This window comes from Gavialis gangeticus, unplaced genomic scaffold, assembly GCF_001723915.1.
Source record: "Gavialis gangeticus isolate Ggan-Ray unplaced genomic scaffold, GavGan_comp1, whole genome shotgun sequence".
Classification (NCBI taxonomy): domain Eukaryota; kingdom Metazoa; phylum Chordata; order Crocodylia; family Gavialidae; genus Gavialis; species Gavialis gangeticus.
The window spans coordinates 1499642-1521097 of record NW_017729005.1 but is presented as its reverse complement, the minus strand read 5'-3'; the positions used below and the strand labels follow the sequence as shown (position 1 = coordinate 1521097).

Below are 21456 nucleotides of genomic sequence, written 5' to 3'. Positions count from 1 at the left end.
CTAGCTGCTCAATGGGCTGACTGGAAAGAGAAGATTGGTACTTGAGTTAATCAGAGTAGGATACACAAACAAAAAGAATGGATGCAAAATATTCTGTGGGAAAGGAATCAAAGCTCAGACATAGAAAAACAAGAAACTCTCTAATGTATTTAGAAAGTCAGGATTATCTACCAAGAAAATAAAACCATTCACTTTTCCTTCGCTTTCCTTCCCACATGATTGCCCTTCCCCGCTAGAGTAGGCTAGATTTTGTTTTGCCAATGACCCTTTGTCGAGGCAGGCTAAGGAAAGCCTCAGTAGTGACTCATGGACAACAGTAAAGAAGCTCTGTTCAGAATGACGTGCTTTTAAACCAGAAGGATATGATTTCTGCTTGTTTACTTATTACTTTCGCCCTTGTTTTCTTGGTGCAGGATGCAATAGTCCTGGGCTGCCCTCACACAGTATTAACACACTTCTAGGAAATAGCATGAATACTGCCACATATAATAACCAAGGCTAGCTGTGATCTCTGTACCGTGAAGAGGTTATAGGACTCTTCAGTATACAGTACAGTTTTGTTTCTAGTATGAAGAGAAAGGAAGAAGGATTAGACAATGAAAGGAATGCAAGAATTAAGGGAAAAACATTCTGCTGGTAAAAAAAAAAAAAATGTTGCGAGGCAGATTTACTGTAAAAAAGGGTGGGAGAGTTAACTTCTCAAGGATGACTGATTTTCAGTTTCATCTAGCTTTAGAATTACACTTGGAATCTTTTACAATGAATTGGCTCAGCTTTTTTGAATTAAACAGAAACAAATATAAACATTTATTTTTCTGCTCATTAAACAGAACAGATTCCAATCCTACTGCTATGACGACGTGCATTGTAGCTGAGCTTAAATTAAAAAAAAAAAAAAAAAAACACACAAAATCCTAGCAAGCCCATTTATAACCCCAGGAGCTAAGCTGCAATCAACCATGCAAATAAAATGTAAACAATTGTGAGCTACATTCTAATTTCTGAATGTCACACTGTAAATCCATTGTTTTGTGACCGCCTATGTACATAGATATGAGTGACATCAGCTAAGCAGCTTGCCCAAAGTAAAATGAGCAGAACTCCTTGACCTCCTACTCTAAAAAAAACAGACTCCTTCCTGGAGAGCTAAATGAATTACTCTGCTAGTTCAAGTAGTGGAATAAATATATAAAATAAAGGACTCAGTAGAGAAGCTTTTGCATAAGGACACGTGCGTTTAATCAACAGGAAACAATTTTTTCCCCATGCATCTCATTTTCTTGGTGCAAGATGCTACAGTCCTAGAATCAATTCCATGAATAGGTATTACTAGTACAGATGGATATAAACCAGCCCATTACTTTTATTTGAAATATCTCAAGTTTCAAAATATACAGGCCAATTACCATATTTACCCAAATCCAAGACAACTCTGAATTTAAGACAACCCCCTGATATTTACATTTTATACATGGAAAATGTATAAATTTGTTATACTTTTCCATGTACAGAATCTAATTATTGGAGGGTTGTTTTGCACACCACACCACTGCAATGGGGAAAGCAGTGGTAGGTGGTGGGAGAGATGGTAGGGGAACCAGAAGTGGAGCAGGCAGTGAGGGAGTCAAACAGCTTGCCACCCCATACCTTGCCCCCTGCGGCCTGTCCTCTTGCACCACCTGCCCGTCTACTGCCTGCCCCTAGAGTACCTGCACTCCTTTCCCCCTTGCTACTTAACGCCCCCCATGCTTGCACTCCATGTGTCTTCCCCTCAGTGACTACACAGTCACTGCCTCCCCTGCAGCCTCTGTCATCCCTCCTGACCTACCGCCACTGGCTCTGCTAACTCTCCAGCTCTGTCAGGCAACAGGTGCAGCTTGGACCCTGACCCCAGGTTGTGGCCAGAGTGGCAGCAACCTCCGCTCCCCCTCCACTGCCTTGTATTTGAATCCAAAACAAGGACCACTGATGTTAAATGGAGGGGAGGGGGGATTTTTGTCTTGGATTTGAGTAAATACAGTAGGGATTTTTTGTGGCATTTTTTTTAAGTAAGGAGGAAAAAGGGTCTGTCTATACTGGTTTCATGCCACTCACGACTGTCACCAAAAATTAAGCTCTGCCCACCCATCCAGTCCTATTCCAAGAGCTCCAATGCATTCCAATACAATTCATTCATAATCAGGCTGCTGTCAGTCTGCTTCTAATGACATCTTTTACTCAGATGTTTTTAAGACTCTTCAATTGAAGATGCCTTCCCAATCTTATTTGATGATGGAATTAAAAGAATGATTCTGAGAAACCTTAGCTGGTTCTAACAAAACTCTGATCCTTACCTCCATGAGATGAGCAAGATTTGGAAAAAAAAAAGATTTAGGAGAAATAAAGCCACAGAAATGTAGTCTGTGACTGCAGTCACAAAAATCTAATTTCCATTTAAATAAAGCCCAAGTATATCTCAGACAACTGGATATGTATTAACAGAAAAACACAATAAGTAGCCCAACTTCTTTGAGACTAGGAAAAAAATCCCAACATACTTCTTCATCATATCTCACGTTTTTGCAGCCTTCCATGCCTGTATTCCTACTTCCATCAGGACAGATTGCTGTAATGTTGAAATACAGATCTTTGATCTGGTTATCCACCTGGATTTTCACTTCAGAGATCAGTTTCTACAATAATAATAATAATAATAATAATAATAATAATAATAATAATAATAATAATGAAAGACTTATTTATATTGCATTTTCGCATATCTAATGCCACCAGCATGCTTGACTCAATAGATTTAAAAACGAAGAAAGTGTGTCTGACTGAAAAAAAGGAATGAATTGGAGCATTGCTTTGCATATAAAGACTCAATTATATTTCACACAAGCACAGAGCTAGTAACTCTGAAAAAAGATTAGGATATCTGTATATAGGTTTCCAGCTGTTTTTACATGGTTTTGTGACTGTATTTCTGATCATTTGAGAACCTGTTGTAATGATTATGTATAATAAAAACAGGTTATTGTTTTAGTGACAATTTCATTATTTAACACCACGCTAAATAAAAGGTTCCAATTGGCTTGACAGTTTCATTTATGACATCTCACATTTGTTCAGGATGCTTGTTTCCTATAAATAAGCCTCAGGATGATTTAAAAGCTACTGGAATTAGTCTTACCAATTTATTCAGGATAGTTAGTACTTTGTCAAGTAGCCTGGCTGACAAATATGATAGTTAGGACTTGTCAATGCTACTGTAATATAAAATAATAAAGACTAACAACTTAGTAAGACATTGGGGTAATCTCAATATTTCACATGATAATTTTAAAAATAATAGTCCTTTTTTTTGGTCTTTTACAGACATATTAAAGCAGATTGCTAATATTTGTAAGCTGTTCAAAAAGATCTCACATTTTAATAGGTTTTAAAATTTAACTTAATGGGACATTTTCACTGTTACCAAAAGAAACTTAATTACATGCATTTGAAAACATGTTTATCTTAGTAACTTTGAACATCAGTGACTCATTTTAGATGTTTCTGGCCAGGGATTTTCAACCAGGGTTTTCCATAAATAAACCAATAGGTTTTCCTACTTAGAACGAAAGTGCATAAGGCCCACTGTAATCAACACTAAATTCATTTTCTTAGGTTAATACATTTGGTTTCATGAAAGCAAAACGTGCAAGCCCAGTTCACAGTGTATTTGTGTGAAAAAATGCTAGAAACATGAAACAACTGGAAGTCTCCAACTCAAAAACATCAGAGTGGGAAGAAAGAAAAGGAAAAGAGAATTTGGAAAATGAAAGCTGGAAAAGATGAAAGAGTGAGTGGAGAGAGCAGGGAAGTCCCAAAGAAACTCCTATAAATAAAATGGTTACATTGTGAATTTTCACTTCTTTTCACTACAAATAATCTTGGGATATCTAGACACTGGAGTTATATTTATAATGGAAAATACAAATCTGATGTGCTTGCAGATCTGAAATAGCTTTGCAAGGAATATTCCATTCATCATGTTGAATACTAAAATACTGTGGCCTTAATGAAATACTACTTAGTGAAGACCTTGGAAATTTTCTCAAAATAGGTATTTTTACTTTGACAGACAACACAAAGTAAAGGTGAAATCTAATGAAATAAATTGATTTGAATCAATTCAACATGCCCTCATGTGTCTTTGGCTACTCCACAGTGCCTGCTTTCAGGACCCGCAAATAATGCATGTGTTGAAATGCCACACTAACTGATGAGAGATGGGGACCCTGGCTCTTCATCATGACAGAAGTGCAGAATTCCCCTCTGCACAACTTTAAAATAGTTACCCTTGTTTAGGAAAACCTACTTTTACTTATGGCACCAGTAACTTACTGGTTTTAGTTACGGCACCAGTAAACTAAGAATCTAACCATTACCAGGTCGTATCACTTAGAATGCTCACAAGGTATGGATCTTGGGCTAGGAATTTCAAAGGAGGCAATATACAACAACCCATGCTTAACTCTTTTTGGTACCCTAGAATATCCCAACTTTAAACCAAACATAGGAATAAGTATCAAAAATCCTTTGCAGAAAAAAACATACCTGATAGGCTTCGATCACTAAATCATTTAGATTAGCTGCTTGTGATTCTATCTGTTTTGCAACAGTACCAGGCAACAGAGGCAAAAGATCCTATGGAAAATTAAAAAAAAAAAATCATGAATGGTTACAGTCTTTATATACACATTGCACTTTGATGAAAGGACTAAATTTCAATTCCAAATTTTAACATACCTTATACCAATCAAACTGGTGTCCTTGAACTGCAAAGATAACATTAATGTTATTTTCTATCAGTTTTTCAGAAAGTTGTCCAAGAGATGGATGCTCCTGAAAAATACAATAGACCACAGAAGACTATGTTTTTGAGAGAAACCCATGTTCATAATACAGTGAGCAATAATGAATGGTTACAAATGCTACAATAAGTGATATGGGCAGAGCGAATCCCACTTCAGATGCATTTGGGCTCCATGTGGACAAACTCAGAATAATTTTAATAGCAATATCTATCAAGGCTGTACGATTGCCTGGTGCTTCTTTATGCTACGCGCAAGGACAGAAAGGACAAAGAGTCCATGACCCCTTCCTCAATTCCCTTTCACCTTGAACCCTCCCTTTGCTGAAGACACTGAAAGCAGAGATAAAGAGCATATTGTAGGTTCTGCTCTGGCAATATTGTTGTGGAGAACTCTATAGTTACTGGAAAGTAACCGCCTTGTTTTGGACAGTCTCTCTATGCCTCTTCATGCATAGTGACACAAGCAGCATCTTCTCAGAATGGTGGGAAGAGGCACATTAAATACACCAACAAAATAAAAATCCTGTAGTACTGCTCTCCCAAACTTGGTACCTGATTTAGCTGTCAACCAGAAGATAATAGTTAAGAAGCAGGTGCCTTGCACATCTCAACTTTAAGTACAGTTCAGAACTAGGCCAGTGATGTTGCCTGTGGATCAAATCTTGAAAGGCAAAGACTTTAAATGGAAGAGGGACACCAGCCAGCTGGTAACAGTTACATAAAATGCTTTAACCATGTTGACAGTCTTGTGATAAAATACTCTGGTTCTTACAGCAGAAAGATTTAGTCACAAATTTGTAATATTTAGTTCTGTCACTACAACGCTGCAGACCTCAGGTAAGTTCAGAGTCTTTATCACTTTCTGTCCTTGTGTGGAATATGGTTTGGAGAAGAAAAAGGGCAAGTTTATGGATTTGTTTTAATGAAACCCAGAAAGCATCTTGGAATTTTTTTTTACACAAGGGAATGGTTCCAACTTGTCTTTACGGAAGAAAGGATACAAGAATTCTGCCCACAGGGCCCAAAGCTTGCCCACTCTTCTGGTCCAGGTGATGAATAATATTGCTGTCAAATGTATCTTGATTTTTGCAAGCGACAGTCCAGAACATTTGCAGCAAAGGATCAAGTAAAAAATTATTCATAGGTCTTGGACCAGACCAAGGCCAAGGCCATGTTCGGCAGCCCAAGTAGAGAATCTTTGCTATTTGTAAGAGTAAAGACAGATTCTAAACCAGTCCTGGCTCCACAGGGTGTAAATAGGAGATGATAAAAGTATTGGCCAGACTGTGATTAGTTTGTCCACTGCCAGTCATGCGCTACTGCCTAGTACAGGAAACTGGTGGGGGTCTCCCTAGGATACTGTTCAGACTAAATGGGAGAGGGTTCCCTGCTCAGTCAGGGAAAGGAGGAAGATCATGACAATGGCAAGGAAAACTTCATCTTTGGATACAATGACATGGTTAGTTACAGAACTAATGCTGGAGCTGCTGCTGCCTGCTCCAGAGGTGAGGCAGAGTAAAGGTAGTTTCTTTCAAAGATGCATCTTGATACTGGATATGGCTCATTGGGCCAGCATCAGTTTTAGTACTGATTCTGGTCATGTTGTCTACATGTTTTGCAATATTCTGGTCTACTTTGTTTGCCAGTACTTTAGCCTTCTTTGGCTCCAGCACCTTGCTCCCATACTTTGATATCTAAAGAAGTGGAAGATCCATCTTTGGAAGGAATCTTGTGATCCTCCTCTGGGATAAATCTGTTGCACTCTGGGCTGTACTTGTGCTTGATATATGCTGCTCTGTGTTTGACATGGATAGCATGGATTCCAGGTCTCTGACCAGAATTTCTGCTGATGCGCTGGGTGCCAATGCCACTGTTGTCAATGTCAGATTTTAGCAAAGAAACGCATGGTCTGGGCATTCTTCTGGGCTTCTCCTTGCAGAAGCTATAGGTATAGTACCTGGGCACTCCTTGTCAAGTTGTGCTGATATCTGTTTTGTTGGATGTTTCTTTTCCAGAACCAGACACTACGGTCACTGTCTCAATTTTTGAGTGTGTTATCAGAAAGACTGGCAGATAAAGCACTTCTCCAAGGAAGAAAAGACATGTGCTCACAGCAAAATGGACTGTGCTTTGGTTTACTATTCTGCTGAGAAAGTGTCTCATTTCACTGTACAAAGAGATTCCTCCATATCTTTGATTGCAGTGAAAAATATATTAAAATGCTAGAGAAGTGAAAAAAATCTTTATAAAAAGGGATAATGGATGAGTTGGAAGCTGAAGATGCAATAACAGGTCAGATGTTAACCAAGTTCAGTCTCACCTATAAAAGCAAGGGATTGGGAGTAAGGGGGGGGACAGGACTGTTGGCTTGCAGCTGCTACATCTTTTATGCCATTCACAAGAGCACAGGGAGACAGAGTACATGCATAGCCTGAATTGAAATTGCTATTCAAAAGATTAGAACTTACGAGTATGGAGAGCAAAGGACCCATGGGGTCTACTGTATCTCAAGACAGACAGGCATACAGAATTATTGCAATTAGATTTCTGGATGTTTCAGAAAAATGAAATTCAATGCATACTATTAATGGGTAAGCATAAACAGTTGGTCAGAGCTGATTTCTGCCTGTGACTATGCCTCTCATTTTGCCTTTTTTTGTGCACTCCCCTTCTTTTGTTCATTTGTATGATCCCCAACACGATACTCAAGGCAATGGTGGTAGGATGTTTATTTGCACTGGGGCATTCATTGGTGGTTCAGCAGGAACAGACTTTATAACAGGCCATGGAAGAAAAAAGGTGCTGGTTGTGCCAGTATTGTTAAAGTCATCGGTAACACTGTAAATCTCCTATACCTTCCTGTCTGAAAGAATACTGCAGGTGCACAAAAAGAAGGGAGGCTGCTCACTAAATAGGAGGAAGTAAGAATAGATTATACAGCTCATCCCTTCTGTGCCTTTTCCTTCAGTCCGCATCACTGCTTCCCCTTCCTCCCCCACTTCCCCTCCCACACACATACCCTGGTCATGGGGTGGCCGTTTACACTGAGGAACACAGACTTACTAACCTGCTGGTTCAGTACATAAACTGGATAAGACAGGGAAAATAGCTTTTAATACATATTTGCAGTGAACAGAAAAGCATTATTTTAACATTTAATATTCACTGTTCTGCTATCTTAGAACTTAACCAATATCTATTGAAATCAGTTATAAGTCACCAACTGACTTTAGTCAACATTTTACTTCAGAAAGGAAATGCAATGGTGTTATTGATTGCAGACTTTAAACTTTATCAGATGCGTAGTTTCAGTGCTCTTAGTTCAGACTGCTTTATTTCTTTAGTGTTATTAGTTTCTGCATAGTAAGTCTGATTCTCTTGCATTTATGTTGTTGAAATCTGTGAGCATGGTATAACCTATTATGCCTGTGGTTTTTTGTTTGGTTGTTTAACTAAAATCTCAAATATTTGAAACAGAACATTTAAGGTTAAAAATCCAAATACACTACAAGGCACTTCTTCAAAACCCTACCTGTACTTTAAAAAAAAATCATGTTGTAAAAATTGGGAAAGTCTGCGTACAATAGGTGTCTCACAGAATCACACCAACACAAAAAGTAGGTCTAGAAGGGACCTCTGGAGATCATTTACGCCAGGTACAGACATTATACTTTTACCAGTGTAAGCGATCAGAAACTGGTCTATAACCATAAGAGAACACAAGTTTGGCACACAGAGCAGTTAAAAAACAGTGGAACCCAGTCTAAACTTTGCTCCTCCCCCACACCAAAGGGTGAATGTGTGTTCTGTTTGCTATGGGTATTAAACAATACTGCTTACAAAAAAACCACATAACTTAGATTGATTCTACCTCAGGCTTTTTGAATAGCTGTACCTAGCCCTTGTCCAACTCCCTGCCTGAAGCAGGATCATCTCTATCCAAACCACTGCATACAAATCCTTGTCTAACTTCTTATTAAAACTATACAGTCAACCCTGCCATACAACCACAAGATACAGCACTAACTTGCCAGAGGTAGGTTGGAACCAGCCAAACATAGATGTGAATTTCTACGGAAATGGGAGAAGAAAGGGGAAGACAAGTGAAGCTGTCATTAACTAGGAGAATTTGGGAAAGACTGGGAGACAGACTAGCAACATAGTTTTAACGGAGCATACTTATAACAGCAGTGTGAAGGTCAGTGAACCGGGACGAGGGGAGATGCGGTAGTAGGCATTATGTGCTTGGAGAGTGATGCAGTACTAACATTTCTTGGGTAGGCAAGGTATGGAGTTTGTGGCTGCAGTTTAGCTAGTAGCCTAGACACCACAAACTTTCAAACACAGATAGACTGATGAGTGTTTGCAACTAATGGGAAATCTCTTAATGAGCTCACAATTATCACGATTCTGGCTTTAGGGCCAGCTGTCATACACACTTAAAGCCCAGTGAAGTCAAAAAATAACATATATAAGTATGCCCTATAGTAAGTGAGAAAAAGTTTTTTTGGTGATACCTTTCATTGAACCAACTGTATAGTGGGAAAGATGCTAGACAAGCTTTCAGGCACAAAGGGCTCTTCTTTACGTCTGGGCCCACATATTAATACCTTGTCAGGTTCTTTGTCCAGGCAGAAATTTAGACTTTTGAATACTGCAGAAATTTCAGACTGAGATAGGGAAGATTGTGATAGGTTAACGATGTTCATACTCTGGTCGGTATTATCCTTGTTGCTGGTTTACTGCCTGGGAGATGGCTCTTATTGTGATATTTGGTTCTAATTTTTTTCTTTCTTGCCGGCTGTCATCAGGATTTTTTGATAGAAGTTTTGGGTCTGCTGCATAGTAACAAAGTATGTCTCAGGTTTATTTCTCTAAGTTCACCAGAGTACAGAAGTATGTCCTGTTTAAACTGATCCCTTTTGGAGCAAGTTAGATAAAAAAAGATGGTGTCTGGAAGCATGTCTAACATCCTATACAGTTCCTTCAATACAACATATCACCAAAAAAACCAAGAAACAAAAAACTTACTTCTTGCACATTTCCTGGACTATCATGGCTACATCAACACTCCAACCCTTATAAGAGTTAAGCTATTCAGGACTGTCTCTCAAATCTGCTATTTCAGCCCACTTGTTGATTAGTTGCAGTGTTCTAAACTAGTGGTGCTCAATATTTTGAAACCCACAGGCCTGAGGAGTGGGGCTGGTCTGAAGGCTGGAATAAGCCCCGCATGCCAGAATTGGGTCCTGGGGCCAGCACTGCCTCCTCCCACCCCTGCGCCCTGGGATTGGTCCACAAAGGCCTGGCGCCACTCCCTCTTGGCCCCCCATACTGGGATTGGGTCTAGCATGGTCGTCCCACTACCTTGCATCGGGTTTGTGTCCTGGGGGTCTGGCACCACCACTGCTAGGCACCTGATCCGTTGTGCAGAGTGCAAGGCTCCTCATGGATCTGGAAATTTGGTGGTACAGAAGCAGCTCCTTCTCTCAACTGCTGCCAAATATCCGGACCTGTGGGGAACCCTGCAGGCTGGATCTGGTCTGCAGGCCAGGGGTACACCCCCGGTCTAAACTCTACCACAGATTATCTATATTTTCATTCTAACACATTGAAATAGCTCATCTGCTAAAGAGGATTACGTTGAAAACTTGTTTCTTATTTTAAGAAAGGTCAAAGTAAAGAGTATTAACAGAAAATCCCAAAGAAATGCTAGCAATTTCTATTCCATTACAAACTTAGATATCTTAACAAGGCATTGCTGACCACTGAACAAGTTCTCATTTTTCTTCATGTAAGAATCTTACTATGCTTTATGTATTTTATCTTATCACTCCCCTACATTAATCAGGAGAATGTACTCCCTTTCTAAATGGCCTTCTCAGTTCCAGTCAAATCACTGCTCTTTTACTACTTTAAACCTACTGTTTTTCTGATCTTAGAAGAGATATAAAGTATTTGAGGGGAGAAGGGGAGGGAGTGAATCAAGGACACTTCTAATTAAAAAGGAACAGATTCCTTTCCTGTCCTCACTCGTGTTTTTTGCTGACCTTTGGATGACTACTTCATAAAAGTTAGAGAGAAGATAAGGAAAATAGTGACTAAAAGTGGAAACATTTTCTATCTTAAAGGATAAGTACACGTCTGTAAATACAGCACATTCCTCTCAGCTGGTACAGCTAGGTGGAAACAAAAATATGTTAAATTACATTTTGTTCTGGATTGTTACCATAAGCTGAAGATAATATATGATGGCAGTTAGTTCTGTTATTCCACAAGACACTGAAAAGTGATTAGTGTGGAAAAGAAAAATAAAAAAGTTTGTTTTTCCTACTTTGTCATGTTCTTTTTTAAATGATCACTTTTATGCCTTCTTTTTAAATCAAATTATATGTTTTGCATCTGTGTTTCTGGTTTTGGTAGTTCATTAGAAAATCAAGTTTGTTGCTGTTTTTTTAGGGGATGGCTTCTGGGTCACTAGAGGACTAACAAGATTATTACAGGATACATGCTGCAGGGGGAGGGGTTGGGACATATAAAAACAACATGTATAGGAAACTGCCACAGGAACCCTTGCATGAGGTAAGAAGGAAAAGTGGTATTCTGCCATATCATATTAGCTCCGCAAAACTGTGAAGATTCGTAATCCTTTCTACCTCTGCTGCTGCAGAGATGTGTGAAGTTGTGCATCAGTCAGCAGCAGAATAGAATTGAGCCAGCAGAGTGCCTGTGCCAAAATGCTTCTGCATGGCAGATCTGTGGATCTTCAAAAACCCTTTCATTTGGGAAGCCAAATCTACTTTCTATTTCACATAAGTTCCACCACCAAAATCACTACAAATGGGAAGCACCTATACAAGAGGAGCATGACCTCAAAGCCTTTGGTTCAGAAAGAACATTTAAAATTCTTTCTGCAATTAGCAGTTGAGCCTGTTGTACTGGCTTAGTAGGAGATTAGTTTGTTCTGTTTGATACTGTGATATTTTCTTGTTGGAACAGATGTATTAAATTTCTCAACCAGGATAAAAACAAAAACATTGGGTTTTGTAACAGCCAATCTCTTTAACTTCAATAGCGTCTCGAGCACTAGAAAAGGTTTATAGCTGAAGCAATTGTTTAATATACTGAGCCAAATTCTTATCTCAGTTATGCTTTTGAAAATCCTCTGAAATAAAAAAGGGTTACATTAATATAACTGAAAAGTCCCTATATAACCCATGACTACATAGTCCTTTGTACTGGGAATGGAAAAAATTGTTGATTACTTTTATAAAACAGAATAACCGAAAAGGTTATTTCTCTCAGTACAGCAGCATAACGATACCAAAATTGAGCAGGCTAGCCAAAGGGCAGTAAAATATCCAGTTCAGTGAGTGAGGGAATATTTAGAAGGTGGCAGGGGAGAAAATTAATGTAAGGACATTAGATCATTTGAAATATAAACAGCCTTCTAAATCAGTGTACACTATGTTCCCTCTTCCTTTCAAGGAGTTTCTAAACACCCACCTATTCTGATAAGCATTTCAGCTTCACACAACATACATGTTTATTGTGCTTACACACACACAGTCTTCTCTGTACCATACTATTTTTGTAAATACTGGTCTTTGGGACTAATTTCAGCCCTGGCATAAGTAGGCAAAGTTCTTACTGACTTCACTAGGTCTATTGTCTGCTTGCCCCAGACCTGAATGTGAGTATTTGTTAAACTAAAAATTCCTTGGAACAAGAAATATAACCTGTTAGTCTTGAGAGGAGTGGTGTCATGTACCAAGATGGCATTATATGAGTGACCTGTCATTTTGTATTTCCAGTATTTGTTTACTGCTGGCTATATAGCAGGAAATTTTATTTCCCGAGACTGAAATAAGATGAGCTAGTTTCTAAATCAGGGGTGGGCAATTATTTTAGGTGCAAGGCTGCTTAACAAGTTTTGGTCAACTGCCAAAGGCCCCTGGGGTAGCCCCGGCTCTTGACAATTGCCCCATCCCTTGTTGCCTACTCGGGACCAACAGTCCCATCCCCTAGTCCCTGACCCTGGCCATGGGAAGTCTCTCCCCTTGTCCTTGGGAAATACTTTTTTGGGAGAAACGGGTTGCCATCTTAGAACCAGAAAAAAACCAAATCATACACTAAAAGTCAAATATTCACTATAATATATTTTAATTTTATTACCAAAAATATTTTTGTCATGATTTGTGTTTGCATAGTGTATATACAAGTTATTGAATAACAACTCAAAAATAGATTCTTAGTTTTGTATATTGTGGGGGGTGTATGGCAGGGTGTGTGCGTGTATGTATATGTGTGTGTATGCACGTGTGTATGTGTGGTACAATGTAGGGGGGGTGTAGGGTATGTTGGTGGTTGTGTATATGTGCTGTGGGGGCAGGCTGTGGGTGTGAGAGAGGTTGGGAGTACACCCCTGCACTCCCCCCAAGGCACAGCAACAGGTGGGGCATGGCTCCAGCCAGCGCTGCACACTGCAGAAAGGGGCACAGGCTTTATTGGGCTGCCGCCACTCCCTGACACTCGCATGCATCCCCTGCGCTCGCACAGAACAGGAGGGAAGCCCCACGTGCTGAGGCCAGCTGCCTTTCCTGCCGGGGCTGTCAAGCACTGGAGAGAAGCCTCAGGCTGGAGCTGGTTGCCTTCTCCGCCCCTCGGGGGAAGGTGCCTGGGGCTTCCCTCCCCTGCAGGGAAGGCAGCCAGCTCCAGTGCCTGAGGCTTCTCTCCGGTGCTGTGTAGTCCTGACAGGGAGGGCAACTGGCCCCAGCATGTGAGGCTTCCCTCCCATGCCCGGCGACTGCAGGGGTTACATGCAAGTGGTGGGGAGCACCAATGATACAGGCAGCCTGGGGGAGGCTGCACTCCTTGCTATGATATGCAGTGCTGGCCAGAGCCATGCCCCACCAGGGGTCTGCACCCTGAGTGCCCCACTTGCTGCTGCTGCTGCTGCTACTACCTGCCAGGGCTGTGCGCCATAGGGAGGGGGAGTGTAGCAGGTCCCCACACTCCCCCTCTCTCCCTCACACCCCCATCCTGCCAACTCCACCTCCACGCTGCCACTGCCCTGTTCCCCTGGGCGTGGGCTCCATGCTGCCACCAGCCCCAGGCTCGTGCTCCCACCCAGCTGCAGCCCTGCCCCTACCGCTTCCCTACCTGCTGCCCGGAGCAAGCAGGAGACTGGGGAAGCAGAGCAAGTTGCCCCAGACTGCAGCAGCAGCTCTGCACAGAAGCTGCATGCTGGCTGGCTGGGCCCTTCCACCCACGAGGGTCGGAGCCAGGCATTAGGGTAGGTTTTTGGGGCACTGTGTACGCATGGGCGCCTCGCTTCCACCCTTGTGGGCAGAAGGGCTGGGTGGGGCACAATTGGGGTGCCCTGTATGCCAGATAAAAGTGTTTGGTGGGCCAAATCCAGCCTGCGGGCCATATTTTGCTCGCTCCTGTTCTAAATAATTAATGATCATAGAATCTATCACATATTGCTGAAGAAATCTTATGAATACTAAAACAAGCCTTTTATACAACTTAATATTCAAGAATTATACACCAGTATATTTGATGCAGTTTCTCTTGCATGAGCCCATAAAATAAGCCAAGTTGTGACTAGTTCAAATGAACCTAAAAATCAGAAATTCAGTCACCTCCAAATCTGTGCTAACGTTAAAAACCTTTCTGAATCGAGACTCCTTCCACCTTGCTAAGATTGAATTAGTTCCTCACTACTCTAAGTTGCCATTACTGTCAGACGTCTGCTACACCAATGTTTGTTAACCTTTTTAGGCTGAATGCACCCCTTGTCAGGCTCAAGGAAATTTGATAAAGGCACCTCTCAAAGTGTCAGCATTTCTTTTGTTGCAAAGAATTCAGAAAGACCACACCAAGTAAGAAATGTTTTTAACGCTATCAATTCTTATTTGAAATCTCTGGGTTTATCTTGTGTATCATGTCTTCACACCTGACAGTGCTAACATTGTGCAGCACAAGGTGTCACCCTTGAAAGGATCTCAAGGCACCCCAATGTGTCATGGTACCCTGGCTGAGAATCACTGTATTAGACCCTACCATTTACTTCCTTCAACATAATCATCACTATCAAACAGTCTTAAAGAATGACCATAATACCTTACTTTTCTAACAAACCAATGAGGATCTCCTATTTATTGTTACCTTTTTTTAGTGAAGGAACACCACAACAAAATATTTGCCCTCTCACATTCTACATAATAGATGCATGTGCTCTTATCAAAAAATAACAAGCACTGTATATTTTGCTTTGGCAGTGCCAGAAACATTGTGCAAGGTGAAATATCTTCTCTCAAAGAGATAGCATGTCATGTCAATCTGACTTGTTCCTGTATTAAAAACATGTATTTTTTCAAATTGTATAATGCATTATTTTTCCAGACATAAAGTGTATGACATACACCTTACCATACTTGTAGCTTTGATGTAAATATTATCTTTCAGATGGCAATTCCCATCATTAGGAATTACTATCCCTCCCAGTTTACTATCCAGGGCCAGATGTGAGGTTTGATCTGTCATCACAAGAAGTAGTCGCTTTGCTTCCTTGCGCCAACCAATATGGCTCTAAAATAAAAAGCAAAACACTGCAAGTGTGAGAATGAAATTTAGCTTCTTTGCTTCTGTAATGGTAAATGTGACTAGGAAAGGCAATCATAAAAGCTTCTTTTTCAGGTTTCTGCACTGCTTGAAACATAAGCACTGAATTAGAGTTTAGGCAGGTAGCCAAGTAGGTCAAAGTACTTAAAGCACTAATTCTTCCTATGCAGGGCCTTCAACATAATGGTCTGACCTTGAAAAGCATTTATGTGAGCAATCTTGCATATGCCTAAATCATTTGCAGGACTGCAAATTAGGTTCACAAGCTTACAAGAAACAGATTCTGGTAGTATCCTCTATACCTTATAAGCAAATTAAATGCTATGATATTTATTTTGCTTGGTTTTGAAGAATCACTTCTAGAATAAAACAAGTCACAAGCATATTGAGCTGTACTTGGTGTGTTAATACAACATAAATAGAAAACGACAGTTGTGATGTTGCATATCAACTTCTTCGGATGACAGTTATAAAATTCTTAAGAATGTATATTACTACACATATAAAACAAACATTCATCTACAGCAGTGCTTCTCAAAGTGGTCGCTGGTCTGCAGTGAGTTCTCAGGAAAGAAAGAAATATATTTTCAGAAGCATAACATTGATATGTCATAGCGCCACAGTTCATACATTCCAACACTCCAGGTGACGTCATGTTGTGCGAGGTGAGGAAAGAGAAAGAAACAGCCGGTCGCACATTTGTGTAACGCTGTTACACGCAGTTGCTGCCACCGGCTGAACCGGGCACCAGTCCCTAGCCCACTGGAAAAAAAATTGCTGGTCCGCCACATCAGATAGTTTGAGAAGCACTGATCTAGAGAACTGCTTTATAGCTAACATCCAAAAATGTTACATTTTCCCCTTATTTTCAATTTAGTATCTTTTCTTATAACTTGCTTTCACTGTAGTTTCTCCAAGGGAATTCAAACATACATTCTAGTAACCAAAGTTTTAATATTAAAAAAACACAATTATTGGTATCTTCACACATCTGTAGGGTGGGGAGCCTCTTATGATGCACCAGAAGCTGACTGTTTGTAAGGTCTCTACCACCAGCACAGTAAAAAATATCTGATAGGGCAGAATCATCAGAAGCAACAAGAATGCAAATATGTTCCCTGGTATACAGTTGTCAGGGGGATTTTCTAAGTACAGAAATGGGTGGAGTATTAACTCATGTTCTCTGGAATTTTACTTTGGTGCATAGCATAAATAGTTGACGAAGCTTGAATTTGAAAGCTTTGTACATAAAAACTATCTTCCATTCTTTTTCCTTTTATTGAACCCCCTCCATCATTCCATTTGACTTGTCACTCACTCATTTCCTCCTCTTCCTCCCACTTCGTTCACCACTGCATCATCTCTACTGCTCCCTCTGCAGAGCTGTCAAGTATCCTGCCTTGTGCAAGATGCACAAAATGTACTTCAAGGATGGTCAGCTGCTCCTCTTGACTATGAGGAGCTGCTGTAGGACCTTTTCTGAAAACAAGAGCTCTACTTCCCTTCTCACTTCATTTCCTGATTGATCTGAGTACAGAAGGAGCAGCTTGTGGTGGCTGTAGGTAATAAAGGTGAACAGGGTCTAGTGGCTCTCCAGCTTAAATGCCAGCATCTGTAAAGCCAGGTCACAGAATCACAAAATCATAGAAAAGTAGGACTGGAAGAGACCTCTAGAGGTCATCTAGTTCAACCCCCTGCTGAAGGCAGGATCATCTCAATCCTAATTATGCCATATAGGTTCTTGCCTAACCTGTTCCTTAAACTACACAATCAGCCTTGTTGCACAAGGCATATTGCCCAAATACACCAAACACACCCAAACCACAGGTAAAGCAGAGGGATGAGGACTATGCATTTCCCACCTTTGCAAGGACTGTTAAAATACACTTAAGAAATCCAAGGAGGAGGGATCATGGCAGAGAGCTTCGTCCAACTTCAAATCACCTGCCCAACACTTAGAAGAGGAGAAAAAGCTCTGCACTACTCAATGGGACCTTCCTTTTACTCAGTTTAAGCCAAGCATGTTCTGTAAAGACAGTCTTGACTCACCCTCCACAAATTTTCCATTCTATACCCAATTTCACTTTCAAAACTCAGAACCCACTTGACAACCCACCCTAGACTCCCTCTGGCCCACTCCAGCGAAGACTTGTGTAGTTGCATGTTGTACTATGCCACTGCCTGGGACTGGGTATGTTGACTACAAGCTCAGTATGGGCACAGACAATGAACCCTTTCAATCTTTGCATAAAAATCTCAAATGGTGTGGCACAAATCTTGTCAATTATGCCCTTCAGAAGTACAGAAATGGATTAAACACTTGAAATGTGGTACCTCTTTTCAAGCCAAAAGGAATGTAAAATTGCAGGATGGAGAAGAGAGGGCTGTTCAGCAATATCTTACATAATTAAAGCCACAACACTAAAAATGAATGAGAAAAGAGTGTATGAAACAGTAGGGTTTATTTCTCTTCATTGTTTTTCTTCACTTTCTAATTTGTAAATTTGGTAATTGGCAATACGCCTCTCAGAGCACATCACAAAGTCTACCGTGTTCAAAATTAGTGTCTATTAATATAAATTACAACTCATGTTTGTGGTTATAAATTGCACGCTGTTCCCATCAATTTTTATCCATAATTCAATTAACTGGAAAGACTCCCTATGCACATAGACGTTTCCATTCTGTTGTTCTTGGAGGCATACACTCCTTTCAAACTTGAATGTCATAAGTATGGAATGTGTTCAATGATAAACATTTAGTTGTGAGAAATCCTCCCAATGCTTCAGGATGATTTTTATAACAGCTGTGATCAAGATGTCTATATACTGTGATTTTTATTTACCCATTTTACAGTTCTTTGTCTTTTAAAAATAAAAATGAGGCCAACATTAGTATGAGCTGTTTTTCTAAATTCACCCACCAGCCAACGAAGTGTGTATAAATGGATGAAAGGGATAAAGTATTCTGACCCAAACCTTTCAACATGACCAGCACAAGTGCCCTCAGCCTGCAAAGTTAAGCAGGCAGTTACTGTATTATCTTACGTAGCAAAAGGTATGAGATTGGAAGGACATCTAGAGAATGTGAAGAGCAACTGCCCTACACTTTCTGGTGTCTAGACAAAGGTACTCTAGCCAACATCAGACTTTGCTCTCCCCATCCATCTTTTTTGCTGATTTAGTCCAGTATTGCTCAGTCTCCATGGGGCCGACATAATTGCAAACTATAAGTTGGGGACCACTGATGTAGATCTTTCTTTACTCTCTTCTAGTCTGAAATAGATGGTGATAATTCTGTGTCTAAAACTTGAGGTGATTTTAGTGTTTTACTTTTTAAAAAACAAACTCTTTAAAGTCTAAACTGACACTGAAATGCGGAAACCATGCAAGTAATTGACAGTTGATGACCAGATTCTATTCTACCTTAGGATACCTAAGACACTTTAGGTGTCTAAGTGGGTTTATGCACTTATGTGCAATTCCTTTCTACCCTGTTCAAGTTACTGAAAGGTAATGAAAGGGCCACAGGAACACAGGGCTGGGAGAGAACTCCCAAGGTCATCTAAGGCCAGCCCCCTCCTTAAGGCAGGATCTTCCCTGACTAAACCATCCCAGCCAAGTGTCTGTCCAACTTGCTCTTGAAAATTTCCGAGGATGTATACTCTACAGTTTATCTAGGCAGTCTGTCCCAGTGCTTGACTACCACAATCATAGTCAGAAAGTTCTCCAGACTTAATTTCCTCTGCTGTTGCGTGAGGTCATCCTGTCCCCTAGGCTTTTCTTTGTGGTCATATCTCCATCCTCTCCCATACTGTGCCTCTCTCATAGTGTGACTGTCATCAAATTCTAGCCACCCTGTCTCGGACTTCTCTTCTCCAGACAAAGTAACCCTAGCTTTTTTACCTTGCCTCCTAGGTCTTGCTTCCCAGACCCCTAATCATTTTTGTTGCTCGGCACTGAATTCTCTCCAATGTGTCCATATCTTTCTTGAAGTATGGGTCCCAAAACAGGACACACCACTCCAGGTGAGGCCTCACTAGCGCCGAATACAGTGGAAGAATCACTTCCCTTGATTTGTAAATGGCACTCGTATTGAAACAACCCAGTAGGCCATTAGCTTTTTTTGCAACAAGAGCACACTGATGGCACACAGTCATCTTATAGTCTACAATTCCCCTCAGGTCCTTCCCTGCAGTCCTGCAGCCCAGCCAATCATTCCCCAAGCTGTATCTGTGCATGCACATTGCATCTAGCTTGTAGCATACCATCATCTGATCATCTAGACTGAATCATAAAAAAAAATTAGTGTGAAGGAGAAAGACGCATCTTTTTGTATTAAGTTTTTCAGGGACTAGAGCAGGGACAAATAAGTTCACACCTAAGCCCTTAGACTGGCCCTTAGTTTTCAGATATTTTCTAAAATGGAGGATGTCAAACTTCAAACCACGTGCCCAACACCTAGAAGAGGAGAAAAGACTTTGCACTACTCAATGGGTCCTTCCTTTTACTCAATTTAAGCCAAGCGTGTTCTGTAAAGACAGTCTAAAAGTATCATGTGGAGGTTTATCATTATTACAACTTGATTTGCAAATATCAAACATTCTAAGTTTACTAGCAAAAACATTTCTTGTAATTACTAAACCAGAACACTCTGCCTTTACGTGAGTCAAGGTGGTTATTTTCCATCATGAGTAAAGATGGTTTTCAGGTCAGATATGATCCTTATTTACTCTACTGTACCTCTTCAGTTCAAATTATAGATTTCATAGACATTAGGGCTGGAAGGGACCCCAGAAGATCATCGAGTCCAGCCCCCTCATCATAATTGGACAAGTAAAACTGATTGGATCAAACAGTTTTATTGATGCTGATAATTCTGCAGTCAAATCCCCCATTGTTCATTCTTGTTTAGCCAGAAGAACCAACAGAACTGAGTAAAGAATTATTTTTTGTTAATAATTTAAAAGTATGGCTGCAATAACCCCCAAGGAACAGATTTTCTGAGTAGCAAAACATCATTAACAATAATGAATGAGCCATCCCTATCTGGTCCTGCCCCAGATTTTATAAAGCTTTGACTAATGGTTAAAAAAATGAGGAAATGCTTTTGTCAGGAAGAAAAACAACAGTAGGAGCTGTTACAACATCATAAGGCTGGACATCACTGACACTCAGATACCACTGACTCACAAATATGAATTTGTATCTGAACAGACAAATAAATGGCAGTTCAGAAGTCTCCTTACCTGGCACACAGCTGCCTGGAGCATGGCATCAAAACCCCCTTCAGGTGTATCAATATTCCCTGAAATTTTTTGTTTATTAACTGCATTTTTGAAGTCTGCTATATTGTCAGTCAGGGACAAGACATGAATGTAACCATGAGGAGGCATGCAATCTAAATTATAATCACTGTAAGCAGAAAAAAGACATAATCAAATTTTATATTCTTATTTGAAAGGAATCTTAATAACTGCAATAGAAATCAGGTTTTATGAAATATTTGAAAATATACTTAAATATTTAACACAGATTGTATATTTTTAAAAATATGCAATAATTTCATGATAAAAGGTCTTTATTAGGTGCACTAGGGCTATAGCTATTTCTTATATATATTGACTAAAACAAAGGGTTTTTTGGGTAATTATTTAAAAGTGTATCTAATAGTTCATAAAACTACAACAAATAACAATAGTAAGTATGCAACACTGCTGTGCACAAATTAACATACAAAATAAGGATGGTAAGAGACAGTACCACCTCATGCAGAATGTTATTTGTTTCTGAATCTTTAAGGAATGAAAGAACTAGACTTAACATTCAAATCTCTAAGTATCCAGATAACACTAAGGACAGCTTATCTTACCACCACACAAATCAGTCTACAGGATCAAAACCTCAACCAGCAAATCTAAGGGCCTAGATACGCAAGTATGATACTTCCTGATATTAATGCGTTACCTAGCCATGTGGATATAAACC

At 40.1% G+C, this 21456-nt stretch overlaps 1 protein-coding gene across 4 annotated transcripts in view; it reads right to left on the bottom strand.

The window, feature by feature from the left end:
• ITGB8 (integrin subunit beta 8) overlaps nt 1-21456 on the bottom strand; it is a 75661-nt gene that overhangs the window by 31627 nt on the left and 22578 nt on the right. For all 4 annotated transcript variants that reach the window (XR_002095877.1, XM_019508560.1, XM_019508561.1 and 1 more), the window contains 5 exons: nt 20718-20883; nt 15278-15436; nt 4774-4869; nt 4582-4671; nt 2538-2672 (listed from right to left, as the gene is read on the bottom strand). Coding sequence is in view for 3 of the 4 variants with exons in the window: in XM_019508560.1 (XP_019364105.1) it covers nt 2538-2672; nt 4582-4671; nt 4774-4869; nt 15278-15436; nt 20718-20883 (646 nt within the window). In the remaining variant the exon portion in view is untranslated. The remainder of the gene's footprint in view (nt 1-2537; nt 2673-4581; nt 4672-4773; nt 4870-15277; nt 15437-20717; nt 20884-21456) is intronic.